This window comes from Schistocerca cancellata, chromosome 1, assembly GCF_023864275.1.
Source record: "Schistocerca cancellata isolate TAMUIC-IGC-003103 chromosome 1, iqSchCanc2.1, whole genome shotgun sequence".
NCBI classification, from domain to species: Eukaryota; Metazoa; Arthropoda; class Insecta; order Orthoptera; family Acrididae; genus Schistocerca; species Schistocerca cancellata.
Window position 1 is genome coordinate 391,259,594 of NC_064626.1, and position 27,089 is coordinate 391,286,682.

Genomic DNA, 27,089 nt, shown 5'->3' on the forward strand with positions numbered 1-27,089 from the left:
ATTGTTCAGTTTGATTTCTATGTTCGTATGTGAAGCTTTCATTTCCCCTCTTTCCCTTTTTATGATATTCCACATTGCTTTTACTTTATTGCTAGATTTGTCAATGTACTCATCATTATGCATCCTTTTTGCTTGTCTTATCACTCTTCTTAGGATACATGTGTAGTTTTTATAGTATTCTGTTAGTTGGAGGGAGTCACCACTTTGTGACTTGACTTCGGTAAACAGTGTTTTTCAATATTCCCCACAAAAAGCAGTCACAAGGGCCACGTAGGGCGAATATGTATGCCACTCAATCATTTCGCCAGTAAGCTTACAATAATCCAACACAATGACTCTATTCCTGGAGTATTCATCAAAAAAAAAAAAGTTCAAACGTGTGTGAAATCTTATGGGACTTAACTGCTAAGGTCATCAGTCTCTAAGCTTACACACTACTTAACCTAAATTATCCTAAGGACAAACACACACACCCATGCCCGAGGGAGGACTCGAACCTCCGGCGGGACCAGCCGCACTGTCCATGACTGCAGCGCCTTAGACCGGTCGGCTAATACCGCGCGCGCGTATTCATCAAGAAAGGGAAATACCTGTTCGATGTGATGTGTTCTATCATCATCCTGCATGACCACTCTGTGACTGGTCAATCCTCCGACACCAGATGTGTGTCGACAAACTGTTCCAAAATTGCACGTAACGTTCACTGAAAGTTTCTTGCATGAAAAAAGGGCCAGTAATGCTCTACTGCGTATTCCAACCCAAACAATGACCTTGGGAGAATACAGTTGTTTCGCCGGCCGATGAGGCCGAGCGGTTCTAGGCGCTTCAGTCCAGAATTGCACTGCTGCTACAGTCGCAGGTTCAAATCCTGCCTCGAGCATGGATGTGTGTGATGTCCTTAGGTTAGTTAGGTTTAATTAGTTCTAAGTCTAGGGGACTGATGACCTCAGATGTTAAGTCCCATAGTGCTTAGAGCCATTCGAACCATTTTGAAATACAGTTGTTTTGCTTCACGCAAATGGGGATTTTTGGAACCCCAAAATCACCAGTTTTGTTTACACGACTCCATTGCAGTGGAAATGTTCTTCATCTGTGAACCAGCCCACATCAAATCCTTCATGATCAATCATAGTGAGAATGTAGTAAGCTAAGACAGCCCTCTGTCATGCAGCTCGCATAGGTGTGAATGTAAACGTGTGTCAGCTTTGTCTCAGTATTTTCTGCATGCTGAAACACTTCAAACCAGTCTTTGCTGCAGTTCCTCAGATGGGTTTCCTTGGATTTGCTGAATAATTCCAGAAACTGTGGCGACATTTTCAAGAGTAGCTACACTTTGCCTGGGGCCAACATTCCTCAACAGATCAACAGTGACACTCCTTGTACATTGGAGTCTGGTGAAGGGCCTGCGTATAGGTTTTGCATCATGTCATTTTGGAACATTAAATCGTATTTGAAAACTACACCTTATTGCCATACGGCTGTATGCTACACTGTGGTATTCCAGCACTAGAAAACATGTTGCTCAATGGAATACATGATTTCTACCTCTTCCTTTGGTATGCTAACCATCTTTCAGGTTTCAATGGTGTAACTGTTCGTTCTGAGCTGCTGTGCACTATTTATAGGCACTATGCATTGCGATTACAGTGCCATCTGTTAGCAGCTTTTGGAACTATTTCGAAACTTATGTATAAAATTCTAGCAGCTTTCACAACAAACATGCCATTATTTGTAGTTGTCTATCGGTCTTAGTTTTCAGGATATTTAATTTTGAAATTAGGAACACCTTCACTGGACACACTGTAGGTATTGCGACCAAACAATTACGTTTAAACGTGGAATGATAAGTTAACTCACCAATCAAATTAACATAAACGTGATTTGTGTATGGATGAAAACGTAACAGTACATGATAATGTACAAATGGTCCTGCAAAACTGTACAATGTAAAATTAAGGTAATACCAAATACAATTTTCATAGATTAGTTATTATTTAAAACATGTTCACATTTCACAGAACACAATCCAGGAAACCATAATACTACTGCTAATGTATAGAGAGAGAATTATTGACTGAAATTATTTTACAGTAACTTAAAATGTGCTTTCTCACAGTAACACATAGTTTTATATATACTTAGCCAGTAACTATTGAGAATTTAGCATATCTTTCTTTGGACTTTAACTACTAACATTGCAAACTAAAAATAAAGCAGTTGGAAGGGAATATCCATATCTTCCTCGAAGAGGTACATTTAGCAATCTAAGATATAGCTGTGACAACTAACTGAAATAATGTACCATACTGTTAATTTTCAAATATAAATTGTCTCAAAAAAGTGCAAGTGATTCATGAACAGAATATTCTAATTAATGCCTGATGTGGCCTTATAGGCAACATATGAAAATAGATCTAATTGCGCACAGCTCATAGTTAAAGACTCTGAAACAGAGCCATCTGAAAATATACACTGTGAATCATAATTCAACCAACAAACTTTCTGACTCTTTAAGGGAGACCTTCTGATTATTTTGATGTAAGGGGCCCATGGTCTCTAGTGGCTCATTAGAAAGTAATAATTAGTTATGATTAATTCAGTTTGCTATAGCAATCTCCCTCTTATTTCTGTGAAAATATTTTCACAATAGTGAAGAAGCCTTTAATCCACACATGTTATTAAAAAACTATATATGTGTGTGCATGTGTGTGTGTGTGTGTGTGTGTGTGTGTGTGTGTGTGTGTGTGTGTGTGTGTGTGTGTGTGTGCATGTGTGTGTTTCTCATATCCCCTCCTAAACCACTTGATGAATTTCAAGCAAACATGATACACATATACCTCACTGTCAGGCGATAATCGCTGTGGGAGTGGAAGCAAAGAAGAATTGTGGCCCATGATGGTTGAATTCCCAGATTTTATTCATCTGGTACTTGAGAATGAGAACATTTAGCGACTTGAAACAAACTTTATGTTCTATCCTCTAGAAGAGGAGGGAGACTCGCTGAAGTGAAACATACACTTTGCAATAGCAACCATTTATTACAAGAACTAAGCTAAACAGAACCTCTGAGAGTAACGTCTACGAAACTTGAGAATAGCAATGTACTGAGGAGCAGCGAAGATTAACAATGACACAGTCCCATGAGGCTGCTAGCTCGTAGGCGGTCTCCTAATGACCTGTAACGACACAGTCCTATGAGGCTGAGAGTTCGTAGGTAGTCCCAATAAGGAAACCTCAAACCATGCCTTTGTCTGATGTATGACCATAGCAGCAAATTTCTTGTTTAATCATTATTTCATTATCATCATCAATCTATATAAGGTGTTCATTTTAATTGAAGACATTGAAATATCTCGCAAACTACACATTGGAACAAAAAAAGGCTATAATCCCAATTTGTCTCAGAGGAGGTATCCAACGATAGCACACTCGATCCCCCATCCCATCCCATCTATGGGTTATAAGTGGCCAACCTGTTCATGAAAGTAAAAGTCATTTATCTGCCTGCATGTATATGTGTATTTGAATTTACCGTGTCAAGTTAGTTATTCTGTTTTTTAAAAACTTGGTATTGTATTTTATTGTCAATATCACATGCACTTTTCTCCTCAAATTTTATATCTATTAATTCACAATTATGTCACAATTGAAACATTAACAAAACTACATAAAATCGATAAGCTGCAGCAGAAGAATAATACCTGCTCTACATACGGCGTTTTTAGCCTGGAGGTAATTAAAGCTGTGCTTCACATTCTGCAACATGAAAAATTTAAATATATTCATAACTGTTTACACTCAATGAATAAATCCAATTCCCTCTTTATATATGAGTAACTTACCCATTGTTTTACAAGAAGTATTCAATATCTTCCTGCAGTAGAAACAACAATGTCAAAATAGTAGAATTAAATTTATAGAAGTAAATTTACTAACGGATTAATTTAATTGAATGAAATGAAAATATTTCTTGTTAGTAAAAACATAGTTTTCATATCTGAGTTATTTATGGATTAATATAACGTAAATATTGAACAGGATGGCATGTAAACGTACTTGCAAATAAGGACATTTGAATTAATGCTGTTAGCTATTATAGCTGTTACTGGATGTACTGTGATTAGTGTCATCAGGAACATTTAATTTAATTTTGTACTTGTGCTTCATATTAAGGCAGTAAATAAACTGTACAGCCAATATGGAATCAACCAAAAGTTGCATAGCTGTTATAGCAGATGCAACTAGATTTCCTTTACAGACATTGAGGCCTTGTAATGGGAACCAAGACAGTTACATTTAGCGCAGGAACTCATGTTTGCAAACCTACTGTTTTCCTGCTACATGCAAAATACCCCAGTACATTTTCAAATCTTCAGCATTTCGGCGCCACTGAGTAGAATACTGATCATCTAATGACTTGCATCTACTACAGGTTTATTTACATGCCACTCAGTTGAGTCTTCGATCTGCTTAGAGTAGTTTGTACCTGCTATTGTGCTTGTGCTCTTTGTTCATGTGCATAACTGTGAAGTAGTAATCATCCACTACAGAACAGAATGCAAGGTGTATGTACAGTTCATCTCTAGGGTGTTGCTGTTCATTGTGGTGAACTACCTATTTGCAGAATACGCCAACACAATGTTTTTATATGGCGAAGCTCAGTGCAAACGGAGGCTGCTCATCAATTGTATGTGGAGCAATTTCCACACTGCCAAACACCTCTACAATCCCTCTTTTCTAAGGTTCACTAGGTGGGCCTCAGAGACAGTTGCACTCATCACCAGCTTGGCTGACTGTTGTGCTCCATGGTGGTGCTGCACACCCAAGTTTGAAGAGGCCATACTCCATGGAGTGGAAGGAGACATGACAATGAGTACCAGAAAAATAGCAAATAGACTGAATGTGGATCACTGCTCTGTCTGGAATGTTCTGCATGAGCACCAGCTACACCCATACCACCCCAAGAAGGTACATGCAATGCAGCCATGGAATTTTACATCCCAAACCCATTTCTGCAAGTGGTTCTTGCACTACTGTGTATATGAACCTAACCTCCCATGGCAGATCCTTTTCAAGCATGAAACCAAGTTCACCAGGTAAGGTGACCTCATTCCCACAACAGCCAGTTTGAGATGATGGAAACGCTATGCTGTGTGTCCCCATAAGTTTCAGAAATGATGTGGCCTGAACATTTGGCATGATTCATGGACACATATGTGGTTGGGCCGTACATTTTTCCATTACATCTCACAGGTGCTGCGTTCTTTCAGTTCCTTGATGATGTACTGCAAGGGCTCTTGGAAGGTATGCCACTGCATGTGTGTCAAAACATGTAATTGCAGCATGGTAGTACGCCACCTGTTTTTTCTTTTTTTTTTTTCAAATGCAGTATGAGATCATCTGAACCAATGGTTTGGGCTACAATGGATTGACCGTGGTGACCCAATTGCATGGCCTGCATGGTCTCCCGACCTGAACCCACTATATAAGTACCTGTGGGATCTTGTGAAATCCTTGACTCCTATGGCATACACCTACTTGTATGGGTTACAACTCTGTTAAATTGGGGAGCATATGTACCAGAAGATGATACAGAGATATTGTATTTGTGGTGAGGTCAGTGGTCGTTACATCAAGCCCTACTTGTACAACATGCAGTAAGTGTCAGAGAGAAACATATATTGTGGTATTTTGCGTGTAGCAAGAAAGCTGTGGTTCTGTATGTGGTAAATAACCTCAAAGTCTGTAAAGGGAATTTAATCACCCCCTGTGAATCAAACTTAAAAAATATGCATAAATGGTGGCTGGTTGTCAGAATTAATGGACACACAGAAAAATTACAGACCAGTAATAAGTAAACCTGTGATTAAAATATGTGAGCATCTGAATGATAATATGTCAGTCTCAATCATTATGCATAACGTATAAGATTACACAATAATTTCACACAATGAATTCTCATGTATAGAAACAGAATAGGAGCAATGAATTAAGAAATGATGTGTCAGTTTGGATTTAATTTTTTTTTCAGTGATTCACTTAGGTTGGATCTACTGAAATGTGATTTTATATTCCTATTTCCATATACTTGAAGATGATTGCATAAATTTTTTGCTGGTTATTTTTCCTTATTGTAACGTTAGCGACCATATTACGTTTGACTGACAATTCCAAATATTATTTTGAAATGTGTAAACGTTAAAAAGAATGTTTGGTACTGGATTTTAAGCTATTTGGATGTCGGTTTACAGACTGAAATCCCTCATGTAAATTCATTTTGCCTTGATATTGCAGATGGCTTACATATTACTAATTTTTCAAATAAAGAAAACAAAATATTAACTAGCAACCCACACTAAAACTAAAGTTCGCAGTGTTGTAAACAAAGAGTAAAACGTCACTCAACTCCAAACAAACGTGCAATGATGGAGGTACCGGTACCGTATATGACTTTCGTAAGCATTGACACAGTTCTTATGGTGCTTCTATTCTGTTACTTGTTGTTAATATGCGTTTTATAATATCAATGCTGACCCTTAGACTACCGATTTTGAAGGTTATACAAATTAAATGCTAGAGACCATGAAAATCCATAATCAGATTTTGAAAATCTCAGTCACTGGCCGTGAATGATTGGTACGTAAAATTGTGCGTAAAAACTGTACCTGTTATATGACTGATTACAAGCGGCATATTTTACTGCATTACACCTCTGAATTAAAACAGCAGAGAGGACCTCAGTTAAATTTAATAAAATGGCATGTAAATCCCGTATTAATTATATGAACTAAGATTTACTTAAACTGGCCACAGAATCGACTCAAGTGGGACCAACCACATCTGCATGCAAAAGCATCGATTTCTTAGTTTGCTGGGTATGACGCAACTTCATCAAATAATTGTCGATGAATAAGAGACGGCCATGGCTGCAAATACTTTCATCTGTGTGTACCATTAATGCACTAGCGTTAACTGATTCTGGCAGCAGAAGCTTACGCACTTAATAATTTTTTATTTCTTGAGCTTTTAAACATGGCGGTGTTTATTTCATCGGTCATCAATTTAAACAATCGATGAGTGAGAGTATATCGATAGTGTCTTAATTTCACCCTCTGCCCGAAGATCACCACGCTTCCCGCAGTTGGTTAGGAGCAGCGTGAGGTCGGCGAGGGTGGGTGTCAGTTTATAGTTCGTTTCTTTTTTGTTCTGCAATGAAGGAGCGTAGCACCTTTAAAGTAATCTGTTTATAATGAGCGATTATTACTATCTGGATGTTTCATTGTTAGTAAAGCTTCTGTTTTTAGCGTTTGTATGATTCAGAGTTTGGTTACGTTTTGTTAAACCGGCGATGCTCACCGAGCGCGCTTAGAAATTGTTTATACTCTTCTTCTTGTGTATTAATGTTACAATATTCATAAATCTGAAGTTTACAACTTTTGCTATAAATAAAAAAAAATTTAAACGTCGTTTCTTGAACAGGGAAGTGATACCGGCAGAGAAGGAGAAGGTGTCAGCTGTATATTTTAAAAACCATGTTATGCAGTCCATGAAAATTTTATTTGGAGAGGTACGTATGTGTAACTTGTTTTACTATTTAATGACAGCTAGCAGACTTTCAAGAAGTGCTTCGCCCAAAGCTAGAGTGGTGGTTAATTTATTATTCGTTGATAAAATCAGACAGAAATAACTGGCTTCGTTTTTGTCGACTCATTATGAGGATAACGCTATGCTTTTTAGATGATGCAATCGTGTGCGTAACTTAAGACATAGTTCGGTGTGGTGCACAGTGTCGTGCTTTTATAGAAATGACTCTTAACCGGTCTTAATATTTTGCAGTGCATAGAAAAAAACTTTAATGAAATCTGTGTTCGTGTTTTTCTGAACATTTACACGTAGGAAACCCATCTGTAATTCAGAGATGTAGCAACAGATCAGTTTGTTTTCTTTTTCTTTTCTGTATTTTTAGCGGCCCCATACAGGCCAAGTATCATTGAACTCCGCGTTCTTTAAAACACCTAGTGAAGTTGTTTATATCTAAGATAGGAAACCAGTCACTTGATTACATTGCCTGCGAAAACAATTTTTATCTTTTTTTGTCTTTTTAGTGCCAGAAAATGATCCGCATTGCCTCTTATGCCTTACCCCAGAAATTAATGTTTTGTTGAAATAATGTGCTACGAATACTGTTTTCATTAAGTATTGCACGAAACCATTCCCTAACCGTTTGCTATGAAAACACTGCTGGTATGTTTATAAACAAGCTGAATTCCTCTGAGGGAAGGGGTGGAGGGGCAGCCAAGTAACAAGTTTTTTCATGTTCAGTGTTAACTACGGGAAAGTGTTGTACACTCTTCAGTCAGAAAGCTTGTAGTAAAGAAGGGCTACTCAAGTGTTAAGACATGTGGAATGATATGATGCGAGATGTTGTAGGCATCAGAAAATATTTTAAAAGGAAATAGAAATGTTGAGGCTTTTTTTTATTCACTTGATTTTAAATTATTGTGCTCTAACATTGTGTAATTAACTATAATGTTCTTTGTTTTCATATCATTATTTATTTTTATAACAGAGATAACCAGTTTTATACACAGCTAATTCCTTCTCCACCCACTTTTGGTGTTGGCTATCCCATGCCCACCAACCAGCTTCCACCCAAGTGAATGGCCACATCAAACTGTGGTCAAGAGCTCTCTAATGAAGAGCACAGATGAGAATTGTCTGTGCAACAGAGCCTTCATTCTTGCAATCGTTCTGACATCACTGTCTGCTAGCTCACTGCTTTACCTCCACCCTGCACCAGCAGTTTGGCTTCACTCGTCCAGCACTCATTACCCTCTTCCCTCCATTCTTCCCATTCTTTGGTCTATCAAAAGTATTGATCTGAAAGATATCAAAATTTTCAGTTTTGTTTATTTGCCTGTGCAGCTCAACACCTCTACTGTTCGGCGAGTTATTACATTTATTCCTAAATAATTGCATTCTGCCAAAACTTTCCACCACCTTTAATCAGTTGTCATGGCTGATTCTATTATGTCAGTCCATGGTGAGAGTGGCTCATAGTTTGGAATATTTGTGCATTACCTTTTATAATAGGGACACAACTCATGTGTGCCTTCTGCACGTAAAGAAAATTTTGTTACATCTTCTCTGTGATCCTTGAAAAAGATAGTCATTCACAAAATTTGTTAGTTCTTGTTTCTTTGCTGTTATTTTTGTGTTGTAATTGTTTGCCTTTTTGGTTTCTTGTTTTATGACGTTCCATGCTGCTTTACTTTTACTCATTGCATTATGTATCATTTTATATCCATAGACAGTACCCTGTAAGCTTTATGTAAGTGTGATGATAATTTGTAAACTTTAGATCAGTACAGTGCTTTTCTTAAGGATGGAGGCATAATATTAGTGTCCATGGGCTATCTAATACCTGCAATTATTGATTTACTTACTTTAGTCGCTGCTGCTGCAGAATTGGTCTCCTCAACACATAGTTTGAACATTGTGCAGAATTTAGAAAAATATGTAATTTATGCTTGCAGAGGATTGCTTTAAGTCCCCAGTATTATCAGAATTTTCTGAGCCTACCTTTAGACTTATTATGTTACCTTAATGATTTGAGAAGCCAAGGTCTTTTATACGGGCCGTGATTCACTAAAGACTTTAACGCCTCTTTTAATTTGTGAAAAAAGATTTTTTTTTAGCAAATGATAGCATCCTAGGTGGCACATACTTTTGTTACATCATGGAGTCTCAACTCTGGTATCGGTAGAGATATTGAAGCAAGTATGATTTTTTAAATAGAATTGTGTTTCTTGTATCTGTTCCAAAAGCACTTGAAAAGGCTAGTACAGTGATATAATGCTTATTAATTTTGAGGTTTAAACTCTTTGCAAAAGCACCAGAAATATCCTAAAATTAAAAGGCAGGTTGGCCAGGGTGGTTGTTGTTATAAACACATTCATGCTAGGCTACTTCATTGTATCAAGCCTTTCGACTATTTTCTTGCCTGCACTGCAAAATTAGCAATAAGTGTGACTTATATTAGCAGGTCATTTCTGCTTAAACATTCCTTGCATGCAGACATGTGCACCAATGAGGAGAAGTATGTCATGCTGGATTTTTACAGCAAATGTCAAAAAAATCCAGTCAAAATGGTATGATGGGGTATTGGAATCTCTATTCTGATCATTGCAGTCCATTGGACCAGGCACTGCACAAATTATTAGGTCACTAATATGAGCAAGCAGCTTCAACATCAGAGGATGAGGATGAATACTGCAACTGACAGTGCAAATGAAGAAGCTGCTCTGGCTAAGACATTCATCAGTCTGCATAGAAACACAAGGCATATTGCCAAGGAATGTGGGATCAGACAGACAAGTGTTATTCACATCTTGCATTGACATAAATTTCATCCTTATCTGTCACTACATTAGGCACTTGGAGGATTAATTTGAAATAACAAATGGAATTTCGTTGATTTCCTCTGGGGTGCCTGGGAGCTGACACCACGTTTTTCCAGTGTGTGGTTTTTACTGACAAAGCAGTGTTTATGCACCATGTTAATGGAAATATACGTAATATGCACTACAAGGCAGCTAAAAACCTATGGTGGCTCCATCAGGCTCAGCACAACTACTAAAGAACGGAAATATATGGTGCGGCATCATAAAAACTTCAGGATTACAGAAGCGTCTGATTCCACTTGTCTGCTTTGACCCATGACATCACCAGTATGGTGGAAACAACCATTCTCAACATCTCCAATATGGCACCTATAACATCATTACATAAACACGACATCAAACACTAAAGTACGTATAAAACCAACAAACCCCCCTCCTCCAAAGATATAATCAAACTAACGGGACCAGCGTGGGAAATTGGGGGGTTTTCAGTGGGGAAAAAATAAATATGAAAACACACACACCACGACCCCAAACCGCACAAAACGACAACATAAAACTGCCACAAAATTCCCAAAATCCACTACACTTACAATATCGACAGGAATGGCTCACTTCCCTTCACCTACATATCTCAACCGCAATTGTTGATACCACAAAATAAAAACCAACTATTCCAAAAATTATAATCACACCGCAACTTTCGATACCATAAAACCAAGATCTAAAACAACAATAATTGGAATGGGGTACTTGCCTTGACATATATAGGTCAGCAGCAGCTCATGATACTGAAACACATAACTATGACTCACTGGAATCGGACACTTCCCTTGACCTATATAGGTCAACAGCAGCTCGTGATAGCAAAACATACAGCTAGGATGACACATTGAAATCGAACTCTTCCTTTGACCTATATAGGTCAACAACAGCTCATGATATCAAAACACACGCAGCTACGACGACACATCGGAATCGGTCACTTCCAATTACCTATATAGCTCAAATACAATTGACAATACAAAAAATATTGAAATAGAGTAGTTCCCCTAAGATACATAAATCAACCACAAGTGCCGATACCAAAATATCAACCACCAACACATGCAGTAAATAACACTGACCCAACAACACATAAAAACCCTGCAAACAGTAGATCCAAGAAAAGACTACTTATCCCAAAAAAAAGTTCCGGTACCACACACACAAACAAACAAAAACCCCAGCTCGCATATTCTGCTTGCATACGCCGCATTTTACTATCTCCGCGACAAGCCCAAGAAGTTGCAGAAACTTAATGACGGACAACGTGTCGTTCCCCATTTCAGCCCGCAGATGCGCACTATTAAACGTAGAAGTCATATCCATATGTAACAAAAGAAGCCACAAATTGAATTAAATGACTTACCGTGCAACAAACAGCAAACCAGTAACATCAGATGACACCACAATAACATAAATACAATGGAAACTTAATTCTTAACTCACTGAAACTAATTTCCGTTCTATAATAGTCACAACCGATAAATGCACACTTCAAACACCAACACCCAAATGAACCCACACACTACACAGTGTGTAGACCATACACACACACACAACCAGAGAACGCCACAAACCACAAGAAGACGAAATCTACAAACACAACACACTCGTAAACTAAACTCCGCGCCATCGTGACCACCACACCCTTATGTCACTGGTCAATGCTGACTGGTGGGATTGGGCACCTCAGTTGACCCAAAAATGCTACTGAGATATCTTGGAAATACGTATGCAAACTTTCTTATGAATGATGCCCCAACTACACAAGACTGTATGCGCCATTAAATCGCCACAGCATGCAACGTCATATCATCCAGTGTTCTTTCATCTGTTTGTCTCTCTCTCGAACAGTGATTGCAAATATGTATGAAGTTGATGCTGAACAATTTGGGCGCATGCTTAAGTAAGAAAAGTATTTATTTTATGGGTGACATATTGCCAGTCATTCTGAATAAAATGTTTAGTTTATTTCAAGTGTAGTCTGCCTAGTTACAATTTCGAATAATTTGTCCAACATCATGTGTTTTGGCTTTTAAGAAGCATTCAGGTGTCTCCAGGCAGAGGCAGGTCAGGGTGTTTTTCCTCCAAATTTGAGGAAGTTTATACAGCAGTTTTGTCCCCCAGTTAAATAGGACTGTTTATCATTTTGAAGTCTGAGCAACTGACTTTTTGTTTTGGCTTTGACAACATACTTGCATGTGAAATAGTTTTCCTAAATCACATCTGATGCCCCAGAAGCTAACGTACGCCACAATTCCATATAGAACAATCATAGCTGATTCTTTATCTGCTATGTAAGAAATGGGAGTTTATCTTAGTAGTGTAGGCCTGTCTTGCTGCATATAATGGGGGAGCCTGGCATGAGAACTCTGCTTAGTGGTATTTATACTGCCACAGCCGACTCTGACCTCATTGCTTTCCGTTTTTAATATGTTATTTCGATTCTTTTGTGAAAGATTTCAATGCCAATATTAACAAATGATATGTCACTGTAATTCTCTTTCAAAGAGCTATTGAATGCAGTTATGAAGTATGCAGGTCCATTACAAAAACCATACTTCTTTCAATGTCTCGGTTGAAACCAGATTTCAGAGCATTATCCACACAAAAGCTGGCATGTCTCTCAGGATACTAGCATTTGCGGAAAACCTCTTTTGATATCTGGAACCTTTCAGGGAATAAAAAGGGTATTATGTGAGCCACTGTGTATATAGGCCTATATTGCAGTTTTTGCTGCTGCTATCTGTAAGTGCATGGTCTAAGACTGACAGTACCTTTTTATAACTTCTGTGACAGTGTTTAACACTGGTGTTTTTACAGGTATTCACATACCCACATATAATTATGTAAGTTTTGTGAGATAAGGCTCTGTCGAGTTAATTTGTTAAAAATCTTGTCCACAAATTTCTCTTGCCTGCTATAAATGCATCATCCATCCCTTCTTCCCTCTCCTCTTCGGTAATTCTGCAATAACAGCTTGCCATTCTGTAAGATGTGAGTATCGAATGCTGTATTTCAGCAACTCTACACTAATGCTCAGCCACACAATCAACATATTGTTCAGAAGCTTTATATCCATTACAAGTTATTGTGCATCATTTTTAATAGACTGTACACTTAGATGAAAGATGGACAAGTCTGTGTACATTTCTGGGATGTTTATCCTTAAGATTTCCTTTTGTTTGCTGTTACCTGTGGTCATACACCCAATGTGGTACATTTTATCTAAAGTGTACCTGTTGCAGAAATCTCTAAATCAGTTAAAACACATGGTTGTCAGAGAAACTTGTTCCCAAGGTGAATCCTAAAAGGACCTGGTTCTTCTACCCATAAACACAGGGACTGAACCATTCAAGGCCCCATCCCAACCCTCTACACTCGATTAACACCACTAACCTCACTTTCCCAACACTGTTCAGCCATACCTAGCTCCCAGTGGTCTTAAGAAGCACCAGTGCAATGTGTGTCAAATCAGCAGTCATCCGTATCATTTCCAGCTCCCCTTGAGCTCCCTCTACAGCACTGTCAATGTGTGTGCAATCATGGTACTGGAATAGCTCAACCAGGCACACATTTGTGCCCCCAGTTAAGGGGCTTTAGTGTTCAGGTCACCACCTATGTCATATATCCTCTCACTTTCGAAGTTGTTCCCTGCTCCACTTACTATTACCATCTGATCATCTTTATTTAAATATTTACATGAAATCCCTAACTCCTCTATCATCTGATTGGACCTTGCATTTAGCTTGAAAAAGCTAGTGTGCAGATACTGATTCCAATTTCTCCTGTAACTGAGAACCTATATCTGTGGCATGACTACTACCTTGCAGTCACATTTTCATTTCCCTCTAATGAGCATTGTTCCTATTTTTCCTGGTCATGGGCAAAGTCTTCGGCAAATATCCTACTTCTGTTGCTGCTTGAGGCTCCTGTTGACTTCCCTCCGGCAGCTGGAAGCTGTTTTTGGAACTTGTATGAAGTCGGTCCATATCCCCCACCTTCCGGTCTTCTTACCAGCTTCCAAGTTCCAACCACATATCTTCCGCATTCCCTGCTTAAGTTCTCATTAACTACTTCCTTGCTTCTTCCAACTGTGCCTGAAGAGCACAGATTTTTCTTTCATGCTTCTGTATTAAACTATTCCTACTTCACAACTAGCAGCCCCAAGAGGGGACATCTGCGACATCCTCAGTGTTCTCCCCGCTACACTTACACCACTGAAACCAGTTACTGTAACCTTCACAATGAATCCCAGTACTCACTTCCCTATGACATCTCCCACAGTTCTCACTCATGGTCAATAACAAAAAACTAAAGTCAAACTCCTAGCTAGTAATATTTTGAAGTAAAAAAAAAAAAAAAAAAACAGGCTGCTAAATCTGTCAGTTCTAATTTTTTGAAGGTAGTGTTCAATGCAGGCAGTTTGCTAGTTCTACCACTATTTGAGAAAAAAAATAAATTTATTTTTACTTTCCAAGCAAAGTACAGAAGTAACTGGAGTAAAATGTTTGTTTTAGATTTGATTTGATAGCCAGCTATGGAACAAAATGCAATTTTTAAATGGTTTATTGTGAAGCAGTAACCTGTCCACTTCTATCATCATCATTACTAATAGTGATTTTGATTTATAAGGACACATACTATTAGTTCTACAAAGGAAAGTACCCACCTCAAACAGCTGTTTCTGAATTTAAAAAATTAAAATAGAGAGAGGTTCATGTTCTACAACCTGTCCAGGTGATTTATCTGTAAAACTGCATTTGTGTAAAATTGACATTTGAAAATCAGTGAACCAAAGGCTTCAGAAGCTAAAGTTGTTAAAGAGAAATAAATACTGCGTAACAGATAATTATGATCAGCAGATTCACAAGAGTTACAAATGAGGTATTATTTAGTGAGAATCCTGAACATCATCCTTAGAAAGAACATAATGTTACCTTGTACAGTACAGAAGACAGTACAGCCTAGACATTATTGGAAGAAGAAGACATGGGGAGGAGGGGGGGGGAGTGTGTTTTGCACATGTTTTAAATTCCAGAACAGGTCAGCTGGTCATCCCATTCCATAGTTGCCAGAAGGTGCATTTTTTGTGAAGGCAATGTAAGACTCTAGGTAAAAGCTTGGATTGTAAGCAAATTACTTCATGTTCCCAAGTTGCAATATTATACATGTAACTGGTCTACATATAGCAGTTGTTTTACTGATAATCTAAAGCTCATTTGTCTCAGGTTTGATATCAACCACTGTTTTGACTTTGGATAAAACTCATCAGCTGTGGCAGCCCCAAAACTTAACAGTGTAAAGGGACAACCTTATTCTGCCAATGACTGTGTCAAAAAAGTACAGAGGTATAGATAATGTCCAGGGCATGCTGTTGTCATTTTTATGGGAAACTGATAATCACAACCAAATAGAATGTTGGTCTGGAGTACATCATTGTATAGAGGTAATTACAGACTGAGAGAAAATTGTAAAAGAAGGTAATTGAAGTGGTTGAAATGTAATATCGGGTGAGGTATAAAGGATGGATGTTAAAAAAAATAATTACTTGTGTTTAAAAAAATGTATTTAGAGAATAATAATCAAATGATGCTGCCATTTTATAAATTAATGCTTGAAAACGTCATCTCCCAAGTGACGGCCATTTTCAGCGGTGCACTTCTCAGGCTGCTCTCAGAAGTTGGCTTCCGCTCCCTCCAGCATTGCTCCATCATTTTGAACATCTTCCTCACGAATTGCTTCCTTCAGTTCTTAAAGTGTATGTAGTTTATGCCCGTTACTTGTCTGGAGGTAACCGCATAAAAAATAGTCGCACATGGACAGGTCTGGGGAGTGAGACGACCAAGAATACAAAAAACAAGTCTGAATTGCTTCCATTGACTTTCTTGCTGTAAGAGTTGTGAGCCAGTCCTGCTGAAACCAAACACACTGGCTAGAAATAATTTTCTTCTAGTTCAGGTAGGAAGAATTCAGTGATCATCTGTCTATAACGTTCTGAGGTTACAGTTACAGTGCTCCCGTTATCCTCTTAGAAAAAAGTATGGACCAGTAACATTTGTACAGCTACAGCACACCAAACATGTGGCAGCTACAGCACCCTAGTCAGCCAGCTTGGGACTATGTAATGGTCTCTCATGCATTAGTTTCGGGTTTTCACTGGCCCATTAATGACTGTTCTGCTGATTTACCATGCTGCTTAAATGAAAATGAGCTTCATCACTCATAAACAAACTAATGTCATTTTGCTGAAGTATGACCATTTCCTGAGCAAAATTTAGCTGCTGTACATAACCTCTAGGGCTCAGTTGTTGCACCATGGCCATTTTGTAGGTATGAAATCCTAAATCAATATGCAAAATACACCTTACTGTACGATTACTTAGGTGCAGTTCAGCAGAATGTTTCCTAGCAGATCAACCAGGACTATGAAGTATGGCTTGCCAAGCTCTTTCAACATTTTCTGCGCTGCATACTGAGCAAGGAGCCTCTAGCAGTTTTCTATTCATCACTGTTCCTTGTAAATGAAATGATTCAACCCAACGTAAAATTATGTTACAAGTGGGAACATTATCATGTCTCGTGAGATTAAAATGGTGATGAAACTCTCACTGAACTGCAATGATAGACTCATTATTATACACAGAACTATCATAAGCAAACACACAGTGGTGCACAGTCCATGGCTCCATGACCTCGGTGAAACAAAATGGCAGGAGCTACCAAACACACAGCCACATCAGTCCAAACAATCCTACTATCTGTGTCTGAATACTATCTGTTCTAAAAATTTCCATCCTTTCTCCCTCACCCTGCATTACAGAAAGCTGTTGAAAAATATTTTCGTCATTTATTTATTTAAATCAGAAACAAATGTAATACGTAGTAATCACCAGTAAAAGCAAATTAAAGAATTATCAACTTCAGTTGCACTTGAAGGCACAGGCAGATTATCTTCTCTGTAAGATGCAGGTTGTAGTAGGCAATTTAGTACAAGTTTTGTTGTCTGTGCTTCTCTGCTGTCACAGGTGGTGATATCTGCAGAGGAGTGCCATTACTGGAGATCACTCCTGGATCCATGCAAAAATTGACCCATGCCTTTGGAGAACAAATCCACACTCATAGGTTTTCAAACAGATTCAAACCCACCCAGCTATCAGCAAATTTACATGCTGTCCCACATAATAAAGTAGTGGTTTGGCCGAATCCATCCATATTATGAATATAACATGTAAGACTACTGCCAACAGATGATGTCTGCTAAATTTGTACATTTGACTAAAACGTATACACCCACACTGAATAGTTTATTGTAAATTTTTTGTGAGATTACAGTTCTTGAAGATACTTACTTAAAATATGTTGTTTGGCAAGTTTAGAAGACATCGTAAAAACATCATAAAATGTTTGTAATTTAAAAGACAGAAGCACTAATATCCACAGCGTTGCTGTAAACCTGTTGTCCTTGAGGCTTGCTTCCTTTTTCATGTGTTCGCTGTTTTGGCTTGGCGTTGTGCTGCGAGCCGACCAGTCATCTTGGACAGCCATATATGACAAATCACCTCTGCAGTAAATAGTTATAAGTACTGAAATGGGCATTATGATTGATTTCGTTATTTAGGATTAGAATTAGATATTGCTTTTTGTGACCCAGTCTACTTTCAAAGTTCCTTCCCTACCATCCTATCTAATGTTGACTGTAGTCATTTCATTTAATCCTGCATACAAACCCATATCATGCCTGCTATTACAGATTTTATGATTGAGCTTGAATTTTAACAAGTTATTTGTACAAAAACCAATTTTAATATTTGCTTTATGAAAAGATCCCATAATTTTCCATGTAAGTTAAAACTACATACCTTTTGTCATTATTATATTCTTAGCAGTGACTTCCACTTCTTTTTTAGTTGCTTTTCCACTATCTCATCATAAATTTGCACCACATCCTTGCTCCTGTATGAATTCACCCACAGCCAACTGCTTTAAAAACGCTGTTCCTTTTGTCCTTCCTGCTGGCTTAGTGGCGATCTTAACGAGCTATGAACCAGTGCAGTAAAATATTCCCACTTGTATTGTGGATGGTGGCCTGAGCGTTCATTATCTGTACATTAATGTTTTCTGAATATCTAAATTCATATTTTCTATCATTCTTTACTAATGTTACATGTAATGTACTAAATGTAGTTGCTCTCCTCAAAGCCCACACCAATTAGTGTTGTCCAATGATGTCAGTGATGCATCCTCAGGTATTAATATTATTATTATTATATATTTAATTTCTGCAGCTAATTCATAACTGTTCTTCACATTGAAAGCTTGACAATTTATGTATGCTGCCTTCAATCTATCACTAATTCTTTATTTATCTTATAATGGGGACAAGTGCTGTGAACAATAAAACATGTAGGTGTTTTCTGTATATGTAGCTACATTAGTGAGCATACTTCAGGGATTTGTGGGTTCATTATTGAACATTTGAACTTTTCATCCTCTGTAACATGAAACATACTTTTATTTATATTCTGCTGTATAACCAGGAAATTTCAAATTGATGTACACAGAAAAAATATATAACAGCATATTTTCCTTATGGAGGAAGAAAAGTTTAAACGTAAAATAATGTACCCACAGCTCCCCGAAATACGCTCACAAATAAATCTACATGAATATGAAAAAGTCTGTACTTTCTATTGTGCATAACATCTGTTGCCCACATTATAAAATAAATAAATAATGGATTGAAGGTAGCATATACATATCGTCACTCTTTCAAGATGAAGAACAGTTATGAATTTGCTGAGAAAATTAAAGATACAGTAATATCCGAGGGTGCGTCACTGCCACTGTTGGACATCACTAATTTGTATACAAATATTTCTGTGAAGGAAAAATAGAAATCCTCAAAACACAAAAGTAGCATTAGGAGAAGTCACTGAACTAGTGGTAATGTTTCAATTGATATTGTTGTTCAAAAATCTACCCACCAAATGGCGACAGGGGAAGAAGCCATTGGCTCCAAAAGCTTTTAAAAGTTAAACCCTTTTATGTGTGAGTTCCCCTACCACTGCATGGTTTACATTATGTTATCAGTACTTGATTATGTTTGTTGTGATATTATTGTTCAGTTATTTCACATGCATCAATGAAATTTATTTACAGAAAGATGAGTGAACAGTAACGGTTTAGCTGGAACCCTGCTGATATTTTTATAAATTACTTAGAAAGCAACTTCTTTGCTGAAAATGCCAAAATTACAGAGAAAGTTATACATTACAGGAGATATGAGTATATTATGCGAAGGAGGAAAAAAAATTGAAACCATAACATATAAAATTAATTCTAGGAAAACCACATTAAGTAAAGAATGATGGAAAAACTTGAATTTAGGATGTGCCGACCACAAATAAAATTGTTTTGCACAATTCCATCATTGGTAAGACCATATCTGTTCCTTTGTTATTGTTTCAGCCAACACAGTGATAGACTGTGTTGTCATACGTCCAAGTGAACAACAGTAATATAAAATAAAAAATGAGCTAGGCCAGAAAAAAATTGCAATTCATGCAAGAAAATTATCGGAATTAGTCTAATGGTACATTCCCACAATGAGGCATTTGCCTACAAGGTAATGAGTAATCTAATAAGTGGTTGGCTTGGATATGATGCAACAGTGCCGTTTGATCAGTGGAGATCATTACTGTGGGTAGATACCTGTCCATTACAACAAATTGGTGAAGTGAAAATTTATTTCATTATTGTTTAATTAAACAGTGCTTCAGCACATATTATGCAAGTTTATTTTATTGTTGCTTAATTAAACTAAGGTTCATGTACGATTTAGCTCATACATGTTTCTCTTGGTAACAAAAAGACAGCTGTTCTTTACATGTGTACAAAGTGCTCTGCGCACCAACTGGTGTTACGAAGATCAGTGCAGCCACTTGAGGGTTAAGATTGCCGCTAAGGCAGAAGGGAGGGAAAAAAAATTAAAGCAAGTGGCCGTGCTGAAGGCATACAGGAGCAAATACATAGTGAAAATTTGAGATTAAGAAAAAGAAACTGAAAGAAATAAGTAGAAGTCACATCATAGCCTGAAAGCACCCAATTGCAAACATTAAGCAAAATTTGGACAGCATACACAGGGCTCAAAAGGGACGACCCTGTAATGTCTTAGAGGAACTTCAAATCTAAAATCACAAAAAGCAAGATTAAATTCTAATTCTGAATGAGCAGAGTGAAATACAACATAATGCCTATTTTAATGTTATGATTTTTTTATATAAAAAGTGACTGGTAGCAGAAACTTGAAATAAATAATTATTTCACACAGTCACGGTGCACAAACATAGCCATTATGCCTGAAAATAATGATGGAACATATATGCTGTGCCCGACATTGGTGAAGGGGCCCTCCTGTCCAGCCCTCTACTCATGGCAGCAGTCAGCCCATCACTGGTCAGCTTATGGTAAAACACCAAAATAGTGATTACATGATAAAGCAAGCCACAATGAAGACATGCTTACAGGAATGTCATGGATATAAACATCGTCCATCTTTGAAATTACAAATATTTTAGGTTGTTTTTCATAATGTCTTTAACTGTGACAAACCAGATATTTTAATTGAGTACCTCCAAGAATAGCATTCTCACCAAAAAACAAAAATTGTTATTAAGTCAGTGTTGTTGTATACATTTTATACAAATGTGAGAAATGTGCCAGATGGCACCTGTCAGTTGTAGCTGTAGGGACTATATTAGTAATGTGGATTATACCAAACCATGTCTTCTTTTCATTAGGGCCCTTAAAAAAAAGCCCGAAAAGCTTTAATTTTCTGGCTGTGAGCAAGCTTTCTCTCCTCAGTCACTTCAGTGTACTGATTCCTGTGCTCTTTTTGCTGTTGTGGGACATGAGGGAATATCCCTTTGAGAGTGATCTTGCAGAATTTGGACTGATATTGTGTGGTTTCCAGTAGAATTTAAAATTGTTGCAGGTCTTATTTCACTGTGGTGAAACATTTGTTCTTGGAGGCTTTCCTTCTGTCTGTCATGGTGAAGATTCTGTTCCTGAGTGGATGGGTTCATGTGTGTCAAATGTCCGTAGAAGGCCAGTAACCTTGTCCTTATAGTTGTGACTTCTTGGGTGTGGTCACTGTTGTCTGATCCTGTAGGTGGCGTCATCATCTCTAATTGGCTCTAGTATTCTCCTTAGTATTTTCTGTTCCTTGACCTCTAGTTTGAACCCTTCCTGTTTATCAAGAGGCATTCAGAGGCATATAATATGGAGGGCTTCACTGCTGAGTTTGTAATGTTTAATATTCTTGGAAATATAAATACTCTTGCAGGAGTGGCACATCTGGTATCTATTGACAAGTTTTCACTCCCATTTACTGAAATCCACCCTCCTAAATGCTTGACTGCTGGAACTTTACGAGTAGTGGTGCCCTTTAGTGGAATTGCAGATGGGGCTTCCCTTATGTTATCAATAAAAGTTTATATATGCTGACCGTCAGTCGTGTCTAGCTCCAATGCTTTAGAGGCTCTTTAGTTGTTGAGTAGCCTCCTCTGTATTGTTGGCTGCAAAGGCTAGGCAGGGTATGTTGAGGTTATCTTTATGTACCCAACCTTCAGTTTCTGATGGTATTGTGAGTCCATTCACTTATAGATTTTTCAAGTACACAGTTGAATAGATAAACAAGAGGCCATCACCTTGCCAAATTCCCTTTCAGTAATGAAACTTTCAGAGAGCTCACATTTAAATTTGGCTTTGGAGGTTCTGTTCCTATTATTATTATTATTATTATTATTATTATATCAGTGTGGCTGTATAAATTTTATTCAGATGTGACAGTTGTACTAGACACCATATATCACCAGTATCTTAAAGGCTATTCATAATGTTGATGTGGTGCAGCACGTAAATTTGCAGATAAGTGGGCAGGTTAATCCTGGAACCAATACATTGAGGCACATTCTGGTACATGGCATGGTGTGGTAACATTTTTTGTTTTCTAGAGTATTTGCTGATTAAGTACTTTACTATTTTCTGCAGGTCAGTGGATGGTTCATGGTGAATGGAAATGGGTCATTTAAAAATGCGATCAGACTGATAATAATGCGGTTTGATATCTTCATTCTGGAGTTGGAAGATTAACTCCAAAATGAAGACTGTTGAGTGCCCTCCACACAAACCAATCCTGTTCACACCCAGGTGGGAGGATTTACAAAGGGAGGGGCAGGTTAGAGAGATTCTCAAGTTGAGAAGTCCACAATTTTCTTCCTTGCTATAGCTGCTACCATGTGCATGGCCAAAGTGATCTTCAGGAAACATCTCCTGGAGATAACTGTGGGGCTGCTACATGTGCTCACATAATGGGTGGTTTTCTTGATGAGCCTGATTTGTTCTCTCCGCATTGGCAGCTACTTTACAGTGAATATCTGGTGGTGCTCTACTTGGGAGCTGATACAGTTTTACAAGTAGCATACATTTCAAATGACATGCAGTAAGCCTACACATTTCATTTTGGTCCTTGTCAACTATAATTGCATGGATAGATTTGCACCAGACTGGGCACACTTGTTCTGCAGCCCTGTGACATGTTTCTGGTTTTGTTGTTGTCATGGTGTGTGATTGAGCCCCAAATGCTATAGGTGACCTTTTGAAGGATAATATTTCTGGCTTCCTCCTTCATTCTTGCATTTTCGCAACACTGCTTGTACTTCAGATTACGATCCAAAGTGGCTCCCAGATATTTTGGATGGTGCAGATTTAATAATTATATCACTTGCCAAGTGATGTTAACTTTGCTACATGCTTGATTTGCTTAAGATAAAACACACACAGTTTGGTTTTAGTTGGGTTTGGACGAATATGAGTTTTAGATCAATAGACACTAAACTCTTTGTGCTCTGTTGGGTGGACTGTAGTATCTAAAATAGATTTGTCTTGACTCACTAGTGCCAGATCACTGCTGTAAAGGAAACTCCTTATTTTCAGCAGAAGTAGTTGTTCATTGGTATAGATGATAAATAACATTGGTGAAAGAACACTTCCTTGTGCTAAGCCATTCTTTGATATCTCCACATAAAATCTCCTCGTTTGGAGTGAACTTTGAATAAGTTTGGTAAAATCATAATCTGTCATTATCCCCTAGCTTTTCTGTGACAGTGCATTGCTGATTGGTAGTGTCATAAGCAACAGACACATCAATAAAAGCTACTCCTGTAGTTCTCCAGGTTTCGGAGTCACCCTCAGTGAGTTGCTTGAGATTGAAGACTTGAGACAGATTCTTCGTGTCCTGAAACCTGCTTGTTCTTTTATTAGAATGTGCTGTGCAACAAGAATCAAATGGTTCAGCTACATTCACATGAAAATTTTGAGCAGATGGCACAACAAAGATATTGAACTGTAGTTTTCTGGCTTACCTGATGTTTTTCCAGATAGGAATTGCATTTGGTTTCCTCTAGGTTTCAGTGAAATCATAGGCTTTTTCACAGTTTTGAAAAGTGACAAAATCCCATCTCTTGCTTAATTGCTAAAGTGTTTGACCTGCTTCATTCTGTCTTCTACCGCTCCTGCCTTGGTGACTGTGGTTAATGACTGCATTCAGTTCTTTCATATGAAAAGGCTGTAAAATTTCACTACTCTCCAGTACCCTTGCCCATGCAATTTTGTAATCTGACTTACATATAGGATGATCGGTTTACCATTACTTGCATGTTGGCAACTAGTCCTTTTCTAGTTGTTGGGTAGCAACTAGGATACTTGAGAAACCTCCAGGGTTTGTGGCTACTCTTGCACATATCTGACTCATACATCAGTTGACACCAAGCATCAACCTTGTTCTTGGATACTGCTGTTAACAGATCTTCTCCAACCTGCAGGACCTTTTCACTAAAAGGATCAATATCAAATAAAATAGTTTCCCAAGTATTCCTAAGTTTCTGAAGTCAGACCTTTAATGTATTGTGGCGTCCAACCACATAGGATTCAAATACTGCAGCAGTGCTTCATGACATTCACAAAGTCATCATTTGATTCTGGAATGAATTGAATCATACGTATGCTCTTGTCCCGTGCAAAGGTGGCTTTGTTAAAATTATACCTTCTTCGAAAGGGAAATTTCTGTGGTTGGATTGCGAAATATATCCAGCATATAACAGAATGCTGTTGCATGCGAGGATTGCCTGTTCCACTGATTTCATTGGTAAGTAAAATGTTTGTTCACAATGATGAGATCTAGATAACTTACAGCTGTTGAATGATGCTAGAGGTTATTGTGTAGTAGGCTGAGGGTACTCAATCTGCAATAATTCCTCCACTTCTGCCAGTATTTGAGTAGCCCAACATAGTGTTATGGATAGTGAAGTGAAGTGTCCAAGCCCAAACATGATGCACTAATACTGGAAGTTACTGGATTCCACAAATCTAAATCCAGTGCTCAGGGGCTTACAAAGAGATGTTATGGAACAATTACTCATTTGCTCTGTGAGCATTTTTATATTGTCTTCCACTTATACTCCCATGGAGATAATCTGAATATTAGGCTTGATAAAGTGGCCTTGCTATATTGTCAGTGAGGATATTCAGTTGCTAGACTTACTCCTCTGTTTTTTGAGTGACAAAAGTTCAAGTCCCTGAGTATCCTGAATTGATATTAAGCACAATTCTGGTATCTAGCTTAGTAGTTCTTCCTTTTTAGATTTAAGACCTTGCATATTGACAGAAGCAGTCACTTTTGGCTTTGGAAAGGACTGGGTTTTTATTAACAACATTTTCATTAAATTGCTTCTACATTCCCAGTATTCAGTTCATTACCTGACTTCCTAACCCAGTTACTTATGTCGGTGCACCACCTGCAGGAATCAACTCCACCCTCAACCTTACAAATTTTTTTTGAGTTGGTGGCCTGACAAGAAATGAGGTGCACTGCAGAATTGTGGGGGGACAGGAATATATAGGACATACTTATCAACAAGAAGGGACAGGATGATAGAACATGATAAAACGTCAGGGAATAACTTTTATGGTGCTAGACAAAACTTTGCAGGGGAAGAATTGTACAGGAATATAGAATTAGAATGTACCTACAAATAATTGAAGTTGGTTGTAGGTGCTACTCTGAAATGAAGAGTTTGGTTGGCTTCGGAGAGAGAATGTGGTGGACCACATCAGGCCAATCGGAAAACTGATGAACCAATTAAAGAAAAAGGAGAGAGCATATGGGTGGTATAGGAACTATCAATAGCAGCTGCTGAATTGCCTAAATTAGTGAAGTATTCATTTGTTTTTCAAGACTTCACTTCTTTCAGAATTGCGGAGTAGTGCTTTTGCTGAAAGAAATGCAAAATAAGAAAAAGATAAATTCAAAGGTACCGATACAGGTTAATAGATTATATTTTAGGTGAGTTTTGTTGATTTCGGGAAAGGGTCAGTGTTCACAATTTTTAGAAAACAAAGTGCAAAGGGGTGTTAGTTACCATCCTTTAACGATGCTTCTTAACATTGTAAACTTGTATTCCTCCCTTCCTGTAACCATGTAAAAAAAAAAATAATTATTCTAAAAACAGAGATTCCATGACTTACCAAATGGGAAAGTGCTGGTAGATAGGCACAATAAAAAACACACAAACACACACACAAAATTTCGAGCTTTCGCAACCCCCGATTGCTTCGTCAGGAAAGGGGGAAGGAGAGGGAAAGATGAGAGGATGTGGGTTTTAAGGGAGAGGGTAAGGAGTCATTCCAATCCCGGGAGCAGAAAGACTTACCTTAGGGGGAAAAGAAAAGGACAGGTATACACTCGCGCGCACACACACACATATCCATCCACACATATACAGACACAAGCAGACATATTTATCCATCCACACATATACAGACACAAGCAGACATATTTAAATATGTCTGCTTGTGTCTGTATATGTGTGGATGGATATGCGTGTGTGTGCGCGCGAGTGTATACCTGTCCTTTTTTTTTCCCCCTAAGGTAAGTCTTTCCGCTCCCGAGATTGGAATGACTCCTTACCCTCTCCCTTAAAACCCACATCCTTTCATCTTTCCCTCTCATTCCCCCTTTCCTGACGAAGCAACTGGGGGTTGCGAAAGCTCGAAATTTTGTGTGTTGCGAAAGCTCGAAATTTTGTGTGTGTGTGTGTGTGTGTGTGTGTGTGTGTGTGTGTGTGTGTGTGTGTGTGTGTTTTTTTTTTTTTTTTTTTTTTTTTTTTTTTTAATGTAAATTTGATTTTAACAGTTACCTGCTTACAGATAAATTTGTTACAGGTTGGTGCAAGCATTCCTGTTGATGTACTGAAGTACGATATTGAAAAACAGCGTGCTGTTCTTCGCTGCCCGGCAGAGTCCTATGTAAAATTGCATAGTTCTCTAACTTTGCGTGGTGATTACGGTGGCAGTTCGTGTGTTTATAAAGTGCATCAGACCAGTCCATTTCTTCTCTCTCTCCTTTCAAACAGTAGGACATACAGTCATGTGTAAGCCTTTGTTTTAAAAAAGCCTAGCTAAGACTTTGTATACTTCCTTAACTGTGATCCTTGGTTGTGAAAAATGTCTTACTGTCGCGAAGAAGGCAAAGACAGAATAATATTTGCTACAAAAGAAGATCATAAAGTTCCAAGCAAG

General features: G+C 38.0%; 1 protein-coding gene across 1 annotated transcript; it reads left to right on the plus strand.

The window, feature by feature from the left end:
• The first annotated feature begins 7,146 nt into the window (after positions 1 to 7,146).
• Positions 7,147 to 27,079, plus strand: LOC126175616 (ribonuclease P protein subunit p14). Its single transcript, XM_049922502.1, has 3 exons — positions 7,147 to 7,281; positions 7,480 to 7,567; positions 26,733 to 27,079. The coding sequence occupies exons 1-3, from the start codon at positions 7,250 to 7,252 to the stop codon at positions 26,943 to 26,945; spliced, it is 333 nt and encodes a 110-aa protein (XP_049778459.1). The 5' UTR covers positions 7,147 to 7,249; the 3' UTR covers positions 26,946 to 27,079.
• Positions 27,080 to 27,089: the final 10 nt, after the last annotated feature.

Bases quoted from the DNA above. Each gene is read 5' to 3' on its own strand.
- LOC126175616 (XM_049922502.1), top strand. From the start codon at position 7,250: ATGAGCGATTATTACTATCTGGATGTTTCATT. The intron at 7,282-7,479 runs GTTAGTAAAGCT...TTTCTTGAACAG, and splicing joins TACTATCTGGATGTTTCATT to GGAAGTGATACCGGCAGAGA. The intron at 7,568-26,732 runs GTACGTATGTGT...AATTTGTTACAG, and splicing joins TGAAAATTTTATTTGGAGAG to GTTGGTGCAAGCATTCCTGT.